At 43.0% G+C, this 10,171-nt stretch overlaps 1 protein-coding gene and 1 long non-coding RNA gene across 5 annotated transcripts in view; one reads left to right on the plus strand and one right to left on the minus strand.

The window, feature by feature from the left end:
* DEUP1 (deuterosome assembly protein 1) overlaps nucleotides 1-10,171 on the plus strand; it is a 132,217-nt gene that overhangs the window by 118,933 nt on the left and 3,113 nt on the right. For all 3 annotated transcript variants that reach the window (XM_019524597.1, XM_019524598.1, XM_019524599.1), the window contains one exon: nucleotides 4,090-4,396. In XM_019524597.1, the coding sequence (XP_019380142.1) occupies nucleotides 4,090-4,396 (307 nt within the window). The remainder of the gene's footprint in view (nucleotides 1-4,089; nucleotides 4,397-10,171) is intronic.
* LOC109302777 overlaps nucleotides 1-10,171 on the minus strand; it is an 89,294-nt gene that overhangs the window by 15,029 nt on the left and 64,094 nt on the right. The window lies entirely within an intron of this gene.

Here is a 10,171-nt window from a genome sequence, read left to right on the forward strand (position 1 = left end):
CCCCTCTATTCTGCACTGGTGAGGCCACATCTGGAGTACTGTGTCCAGTTTGGGGACCCTCACTGCAGAAAGGGTGTGGACACATTGGAGAGAGTCCAGTGGAGGGCAACAAAAATGGTTAGGGGACTGGGGCACATGACTTCTGAGGAGAGGCTGAGGGAAATGTGTTTATTTAATCTACAGAAGAGAAGACTGAGGGGTATTTGATAGCAGCCTTCAACTGCCTGAAGGGTGTGGTTCCAAAAAGAATGGAGTTAGATTGTTTTCAGTGGTGACAGATGACGGAACAAGGAGCAATGGTCTCAAGTTGCAGCAAGGGAGGTTTTGATTGGATATTAGGAAAAATTCTCTCACTAGGAGGTTGGTGAAATACTGGAATGGGTTACCTAGAGAGGTGGTGGAATCTCCATCTTTGGAGGTTTTTAAGACCCGGCTAGACAAAGCTTTGGCTGGGATAATCTAGTTGGGGACAGTTCTGCTTTGAGCAGGGAGTTGAACTAGATGACCTCCTGAAGTCCCTTCTAACCCTATTTTTTTATGATTCTATGATACTAGATTGACAGAAATTGAAGCCAAAATTGTGACATTTGTGCCTAAAGACAAAGCACAAAATCCATATTGCAGCACGTAAGAATAGCTGAAATGTTTTTCAAAACAATGGGTGCAGCTACATGAGTAGCCTAATAGTACTCATGTATTATTGTGACCGTGTCATGTCACAGCACAAACAGTGCTCATATGCTACTGTGCAGTATTATTAGACTACTGCACAGTAACATCACTAAAAAGGTATGCACCGGCACTACTGCACAGTAACACTGGTTACTTTGCATTGATTTAGTACTTGATTATTAAGTACTAAATTTAATGCACAGTAACTACAGTGTATTAATTAATGTGTAGATGCACCCACTGAGCAGCAGCTGAGCTCCAGGGACATTGATGGGAACTGGGGTTGCTTTGAAAAGCCAGGCCACTTATTTAAGCATCTCAATGTATTGTTTTGTTTCATTTTTTTTCTATTTTTACTATCTAAAAGAAATCATAACTGCAGGCAGCAGGGTTTGGAAATCTTGGCCTTAGTGAAGTAAGTTACAACATAACAGTAATAACTATTATGAAATATATAGAGAATCAGTTTTGAAAAAAACAGATCACAGAGACCTTTGCTGTGGGCTTTTAAAGAAAATTACTTTCCAAAAGGTCAGAACACAAGATGAACAATCCATGTTTTTATTATTCATGCCAGCTCTTTTCACTTGCGGCAGCTTCTTCACAATGCCCTTACTCCACAGCGGACAGAATGGGCTTTAAAACAGAAAAAAGAAGGATTTGTTTTGGCTCAGAAGAGCAAAGTGTATCTATTCAATGAGAGGTAAAGAGTAAAAAGGAGAATTCTGTTAAAGAAATAGTAAATATATATTTAATCTGAATGCTGGAGTGTTTTGTGAATAGTCTCAGGGAGTCTTATCTTGGAGTGTATAATAATTACTAGATATATTGCACCCAGAGTATGCATCATGCCTATTTTCATCCCCATTTCATATGCAATTGGAAAATATATTCTCTATTACTTCTTTGAGGTGGTTTCTGAATCTCTGCTTCTTGTGTTAGTGAGCTTCTAAAAAAGCAGCACCCACTAGCATTACAGAGGCATCCTTTCCTAAATGTTCAAGCTGAGATTATAAAATGGCTCATAGTTCCTACTGCTTCAATCCCTCCTTTTATGGGATAGGTATGGGAGCAGAGACTGTTGTTCCATGCCTAGAGAATTATTAAGCCAATTTCCCTTTCCTGGGTAGTATTACTGTGCATTCTTGAACACCTGTCATGTTTTTCCATGAATGTGGTTATAGTTCAGTGGCAGATGAACTGATCTTTAGTAGGATTTGCATGCCTGTATTTTATGTTAGTAAAGTGCTTTGAGATCCTTTGGAATTAAAGTTACTATAGGAATTAGGTAAAGTAAGTATTGGGTATTGCATACGCTACCTTCAAGAACAGAATCTTTACTTTGTCATAAGCACAGACTTTTATGCACCAGAGCCTCTCTCCACTACTAGAAAAATGTAAAGAAAAACCTGTTATGCAAGAAAAAAGTGAAGTGATCAGATTCTGCTTCATATTCTGCTGTACAAATAGCATTCATTTTGAAATTATTATTTAATTAAGTTAGTGGAAGTCAGAACTGCAAAACTGTACCAATATATTTTTAGCAGTTCCTCAGACAGCTGCCTGGAGAAGTTGTTTGCAATGGGTAGTAACTTTTCTTTCATAAACTGCAGTTAACTGCAGTAGCTCTTACTTGGTGGAGCTTTAAGTAGATAAAAATACTTGATTTTACATCTATCTGACTGTCAGTGAGACTCAAGGGCTATGGAACACCCTTATAAAGTGCTCAAGGAATTGAATAATCTTGCATTTTTTCAGTTGTTATAATTAGAAAAAGAAATTCCTGTTCAGTTAAAAAGTACATGCAAGTGTTCATTTTCTTATTCTGATCTTGATCCTGCTGTGATTGAAGTACAATATGGCAAAAAGCTCACATTGATTTTAGCGGTACAGATGAGAGTTTTTATACAATATGTACAGTTTTTTGATTTATTAAAACTTCTATGCTTACTTCTAGGCACATTCACTTATTTGTTTAAAAATATCCAAGCAAAGTTTGAGTAGGTCAAAATTCATTAACATTCCAGACTTTCATTAATAATGTCTTTTTTTCATTTCACTTGCATTTTCCTCTTCCATTTCACTGAATCACTTAAAGCATGAGAAAATAAAGATCTTAGCAGGCCAATGATTCTGGACTATGTCAGACTAAAGTGGGAAAGAAGTTTCAGGCACAGGTGTCATTCTCCAAAAGTGCCTGGCTGGCAACAACCTACTGCTGCTTTAAAATAATTAAAAATGATCTATTATGGAACTGACACACAAAGTAATCTGAATGGCAGAATGGGCAAAATGATATAATCCAACAGAAAACATGGTCTTGTTGTATTTCATATTCATCAAAAAGTAGAGCTGGAAGGGGCCTCAAGAAGATATCTAGTTCAATCCCATGTTCAAGGCAGGATCATCCCTGACTAAACCATTCCAGCCAGATATTTGTCTGTTCTGGTCTTAAAATTTTCCAGTAATGGAGCTTCCATAACCTCAGTAATCTGTTCTAAAGTAAGAAAATTCTTCCTAATATCCAACCTAATTTTTTCTTGCTGCAATTTGAGACCATTGATCCTCATCCTGTCCCCACAGCCACAGAAAATAGACTATCACCATCCTCTTTATAACCACCCTACAAGTATTTGAAGACTGTTATCAAGTCCACATCCCCCTTGCCTTCCCAAAACTAAATAAACCCAATGCATTCAACCTTTTCTCATAAGGCAAGTTTCCCAGACCTCTAATCATTTTTGCTGCTCTCTATTGGACTCTTTCTAATTTCCCTGGGTGAGAGTACTTTACAGTACTCTAGGTAAGGCCTCACCTTTACCAAATAGAGCTGCAGAATCACTTCCCTTAACTTTCAAGTGACACTCCTGATAATACTGTCCAGTATGATGTTGACTTCTATTTTTTGCACAAGAGCACATTGTTAGTCATTCCTGGGTGTATCTACACATGCACTTTACTGTGGAATAGACTAATTAGCTCTGCAGTAAAGTGTCAGTCTATACATGCACTGGTATTAGGGAACAGTAAACTAATTAACTCCACCATAGGATAGTACTGTTGGGGACAGCACTGTTTTACAGCAGAGTACTTTACTGCATCAAAATGCATGTGTAGATGCTGACCGTGGGCATACATTTCACCTGGTCAACACAGCCAACCAGGGGCCTGCTCCACCCCGGCTCAAATTGCTGCTGTCCCAGGTACATGTGCTGTGCCTAGTAGCAGCTGACTGTGGTTCAAACTGCTCCTGAGTTTATTTCATCGCATTAATTGCATGTGTAGATGCATACACCCCCTCTCTCCCACCCCCTGTCTGTATTTGAGCATAACATTGTTCCATCTTAAGTGCAGGACCTAATCAGTCAGTCAGTCCTCATAGTTTGCTAACATTAAATCTTTTTCTTGTTGTTTTAGAAATTATCAGAATGAAAATGAATGGCAAATGAAACAGACACAGACAGCTACAGCTATGTTCAAAACCTTTAGATGTTTCCAAAACCCTAGTCCTACCTCACATGGCCAAGGTGATATTATTGGATCTGAAAGTGGCAGTAGTTTACCTTCTCATAGACTTAGTAGTGATCAGGAACAGAACCTAGATGGTGAATCTCCATCACCACCAATGACATACTCTTCAAATAGTGACAAGCCATTTCCTGGAAAGGAGAGAATTGATGTTTTACTGAGCCATATATATAGCACTGAAGAAAACAACCCACTGGTGAGTATTTATGTTTCTTCAACACAGATGTAAAAAAAAATTGATTTCTGAACCAAATGGATCCCATGGAAGCATAAAAGGTAGGACATTTGTGTTCATCATACAGCAATGGTCCAGCAAAAGGTTCAGGTCTTAGGATAAAGTGATTTATACCAAGTGCAAGACCAACTGGCCAATGAAGGTACAGTCCATTCGGGACAAAACCTCAGTATTAATGATGAGTGGTTATCATCTGCCATTATGCTAAAGAGGTGTGGATTTCAAACTTTTAGCAAGTTCCCAATATAGCTTTCAACTGGGGCACCCTGTTGTAACAATTCTCACATGTAAAGAACAAATGTATTACATTAAGTAACGTTCTTTTAACAAATACATTTTCTGTAGAGCAGACTGATAGATAAATTTAAGGCACATCTGTACCTGTTATTCTAGCTGTAAACCATTGCGTCCAAAAACGAAAGAAAATGCTGCTGAAAGTTGTAATCCCTATTTTTGATAAAGGGAATTCTCAGTCCCTGCCATTGCAAGTGGGAATAGACCAGATCTTTGCTCTGAGCCTACACTTCGTACTAGGAAGAAAGCTTCAAATGATACTGCCTTCAGGCTACATATAGAGCAGGCTCCAGGTCTCCCTTAATAGCAGAAGCTTCATAGTATTTTTAACTCAACATTTCTTGGTTTCTTCATTGGTTTGGGGTTTCTCATCCTCAACATTGCTGTTCTCATAAATAATTCTCCTTGCTTTTTGAGAACTATTTGATTGACAGCAACTCATCACCATTCCACATTCAGACATGAGAAACAGAGCAGGCCACAAAAACACAGCTCCCAGGCAGCATCTGGACAATGTCCTCACTGAGACAGAGGTGCAGGCTGCAGAGAAGCACTTGGAGCAAAGTCTACTCCAGGGGTGTCAAACATATGGCCCACAGGCTGGATCTGGCCTGCAGAACCCCACCATATGGCCCCTAGTGCAGCCACTGATTCTAAACAGTCCCACCCAGAGCACGGCACACACTGAACCAGCCCTGCAGGCAGGGCTCATGATTCATGCCATGTGTAGCACCCATCCCAAATGCTCCAGGACTGCTCTGCACAGGTGAGCACATAGTGCAGATCCCAGAGCAGCTGGAACAGGTGCTGCATGTAATGTAATCCAGCCAGGGGTGTGTATTCTAGACCCCAGATTGGCAGGAGCAAGTGCCACACTGCAGCACACATGGTACCTGGGACCCACACTCATGTGCCGCCTAAAAGCAATGCATGCAGCATGGACCCCAGCCTGGCTAAAGAGGACACCATGTGTGGCCAGTTCCTAGAGTGGGCATTGCCTTTGGTGAGGGCACTGCATGCAACTCAGCACTCACTCTGGCCAGTCTGGGATCCATGATACATGCCCCTGGCCAAGTTGTGCCACATGCAGCACCCATTCCAGCCACTCTAGGATCTGCGCTGCACGCAGCACGGGTCTCAGACTGGCTGGAGCAGGCACAAGATCCACTGTGCTAGGGGAGGCTAGAGTGGGGGCGGGGGAGGAGTGGGACCTTCCCAGCCTATTCACCAGCGTCACACCACTCGTTCAGCCCACAAGGTGAATTTGGCACCCCTCACCTACACAGGGGCAGTTATACAGGCTGCAGGGAAATTTATCTTTGAGCTCTGGGTAGGCAAGACCTCTATTGAGATAGTTGAGCAGGCAGCAATGAACCTGTTCTCAACTCTGGGTAGGCAAGACAAGGTTGCCAACTCTGAAAACAATGTTAAGGACAATCTGCAAACTTTTTACTTACAACCATACTTTTTACTGATGGATATTTTACATGATGTAAATATAATCCTTTTGCCAGGCCCTGGATAGCAATACCAAGGGTCAGATTCAAATTGAGGGATTTAACACCAAGTAAAGTCTTGCATGCCTGCAGCAGTGGTTTTACACCATGCTTCCTCCATCCCAAGAGTCCCCTTATCACCTCATGCCATGATTTCCCCACCCCATGCTGCCCTGCCCTCACCCCAGCCCACCCCCAAACCTTACCACCACTGGCCTCAATTTCCCTCTCACCCCAAACCGAGCATGGACCCCCAACTCTACTACCTCTCCCCATTCTCTGCCTTGCAGCTCTGTCTTGGATGCGCTGCCTCCATGCCTGTCCCACCTGATGTCTGACTGCCCAGGGCCTTGCGGTCCTGTCTACCATCCAAGCAAACAGCTGATGGGACACAGTGGCAGCATGTGGCTAGGGGAGGGTAGAGACTATGAAGGCTCCCATGGGCCACAGAGCCCTGAGACAGAGCTTCTTGCAGGATGCCAAACTGCGCTCCCACTCAGACACAAGGTGATGCTGCTGTACTCTGTCTATCCATGAATGTTTCCATCAGGCCTCATCTGATGACAAATCTTCAATCAAGCTCAGAGTTTAAGTTTTTATGGACAGTTCATTTTTTATGGACTTCATGTATAAGGATTTTAAGGCTTTATTTTATGGACTGTCCATAAATTTACAGATGTTAACAACCCCAAGGCAAGACCTAAACTGAGACAGTGGGGCAGGCGAGATGAGAGCTCCCACCACTAAAACCAGATCAGAAGCTGTAGCATGGAACTAGGTGTAAATTTTTCAGTCTCCCACCTGCTCTAGTCAAATCTTCCCGTGTATCAAGCACAGAGCCATGAAGGACCAGTTCTTATGGCTTTTCTGATACCACAGAGTAATTCTTCTCCAACTGTTCCAACACAGTCTCAGCATTTATTCTCCACTCAATGTGGAACCATGGGGTGAAGCAATCCCTCTTCTCTAAAAAATGGACTTTCCTCTTCTCCATTTTCAGGTGCTGAGGTACCTGTACACATCACAGGGTTTAATCCTCATTAAATTAAATAGGTTTATAAAATTTAAACTTGTTTATTTTGGAGCGTTGCATCAGTGTTTGCATGTACTAGGTTTTTGAACAAATTAAGCCCAGTCCCCGGCTGATGCCGCAGGAGAGTGGGAGTCCTGCACTGCCCCTCCATCCCTGCCCATTGTTTGACCCCAGTACTCTTTCCTGCCATGGCAGGGGGTCGGACTTGATGATCGGCTCAGGTCCCTTCCAACCCTACTAACTATGAAACTATGAAAGTGGGATGTACTGCTCCCTAGACCTTCCCAGGGCTCCCCACACAGCTATGGGAGCAGGGAGCCGGCACATGGCACAAGGGGGAAAAAAAGCAGCAGAGGGGTGGACAAAGGGGTGAACTAGAAAAAAGTCGCATCACCATCTGGTGGACAAAGGCTTATTACACATCTTTGAGCCCCTTTGTGTTTGCACACAATAAATCCATGGGTGCAATGCTTTAGTTCGTGGTGAGCCAAACAAAACTATGTCCAAGGAGTTTTAGCTTAATGCACCAGAAAGACTTTTAAAGCATCCAGAAAACCCACGCATGCAAACAGTCACACCACTGCAGCTCAAGAGAGGGCAAAAAATGTGACATGTAGACATGCCCCTGGGGTGCTATAGAAAGCCACATAGTGGTACTGTTTTCCTTACAGAGGATCCATGCCAGCAGACTGTCCTTGCAATCTCCCACATACTGTCATCTCCCCCTCAAAGGTTTACACCCCTTCCTAGTAGTTTTACACAGGGAATGGTGAAATATACTGCTGACAGTCAGCTCTTAAAAAAAACAGCACAGTCTCTTAACCTCTCCTGAAACAGTCTCTCACAAAAAGAAAAAATCTATAAAGTGGGAGGTTTGAGTGAGCTAACTCAGATTCTTAGCTCAACTTTGTCAAATTAATGACAAAAAGTGATCCTAACTTCATAGGTGCTGTGTTTTTTTTAAGAAATGAAACATCAAAAAAGTTGCAAAGTTGAAAAGGCCTATGTGATTCCTTACCTGGATTCCAAGAGGTGGATTAATGTGGAGCAGGAAATCCCTCTCAAAACCTGATTATATCGAAGGACTAAAAACTCTTCATTACTCTAGCTAAAGTTAAACCTCATTACAAAAATCCACATTTATACTAGCTAAAGGATTATTCTTGCTGAACACATCACACAGATTAAATTTGGACATAGCAGCCACAGTGCTGAGATTATCAACTGCAGTTTCTTACTGTGGAGGACTGTGGTCAACTGAAGCTACCATGCAAACAACAGTGAGATGGGAATAACCATAATATAAAATCTACTTTAAACTAGATTTCCTGAGGGCCTTTTCAGGATTGATGTTTCACTCGAATCAGATTTATTGTAGATTCAAATTTACAAAGAGGTGTCCCAAAAGCATCTCTAGTTTCAGTTGAAACATTTCTCATATCCTTTAAATATTTTGTTGGTGAGCATTTTAGGGAGAGTGGAGACAAAGGTGTTTCTATGAAGACCCACCTCCTCCAAGCGCCAGGAATTCTGAGGCCTTAGCTATGTGTTCTGGGGATTCAGGCTTGGATATCTGGAAAACTATTGAATCTTAAAAGTGTTTCTTGTTTTGGGAATTCCCAAAGCTGGGCAGTATTTGAGAGTGAGCCCTTATCTAGGAGTAAGCCCCCTCATAATATGTGTACTTAAAATGGTCAGGATAAGATATTAAGTAGAACCAGTTGTTCTTGGGACAAGTTTATCTTTTATTCAAAGTAAAATAAAATAAACCAATACTATCAATAAGATCCTTTGTAACATCAGCAGATGCCAAATACAATACTCACCTTGTACACAATAGAGTCATAGAAACAGTTCCAAAGAGAGAGAGAGATTTTGGAAAGGACATGAGGTTCATATATTATAAAGAGAAATAATGACATGCTGGCCATTTTGGACCTCGGGCCTCTGAAGAATTGCTCAAGGAGATCAATACAGTATTTTCTCCCCAAAACTTCAGAATATGAAAATAAACCTCCTGCAGACTTTCTGGCAGGAGTAAATCACACAGTGATAGGTTAACAACTGCTACAGGTAGCAATTTTCAATACAGCACACCCTGTTTTTGACCTTGTAGTCTCTACAGAGGTATACAGTAGGACTGTGTGAAGCTTCGGTAGCTGATTCGATTTGGAGGAGATTCGGCCCAATTCAGGGACCAAATCTCCAAATCTGAATCAAATCAGGAGACCAAGTAAAAGCTCTGAATTGACTCAAAGCATCCAAATCAATTTGGAAAGCTTTGGGAAAAGATTCAGCTGATTCGGAGATTCAGCCATAGACTAAATGGGCAGCTGACAGCTGCCTCCAGCTGGTAAGTCTGTTGGGATTGGGGGAGGGGGAAAGGAAGGGGTATGGGGGAGAGAGGGATTGGGGCTGGGCCTGGGACAAGCTGCCCGCAGGGAAGCACAGAATACAGGCGTGGCAGCTCTGGGAGTGGGGGTTCTACCCTGCTGCTATTTGCCCAGCCAGGGTGGGGAGAGGAGGCAGAATGCGGGTGCAGCTTGCTACAGGCAGAAGGGGGCAAGCAGCAGCAGGGCATAGCCCCTGCCCCTGGTGCTACCGTGCCCACATCCCACTCCTCCGCCCCACCTGGAAGTGGTGGCAGGGCAGAGCCCCTGCTCCCAGTGCTGATGTGGGTGCCATAGCACTGGGAGCAGGGGCTATGCCCTGCTGCTGCCCAAAGCTAACTGTGCCTGCATCGTGTCCTCCCCACCCCCGCACTGGCTTAGCAAGCGGGAGCAGGGCTGAGTCCCTGTGGGGTGTGGCTCTCTGCACTGGGGCAGAGGTAGGCACAGTCGGAGGAGCTGCAGAAGAAGTCCCCAGGGCTGCCCTGCCTGACCCCATCCCCAGCTTTCCGGCACTTCAAAAAAA

Source organism: Gavialis gangeticus, unplaced genomic scaffold (assembly GCF_001723915.1).
Source record: "Gavialis gangeticus isolate Ggan-Ray unplaced genomic scaffold, GavGan_comp1, whole genome shotgun sequence".
NCBI lineage: Eukaryota > Metazoa > Chordata > Crocodylia > Gavialidae > Gavialis > Gavialis gangeticus.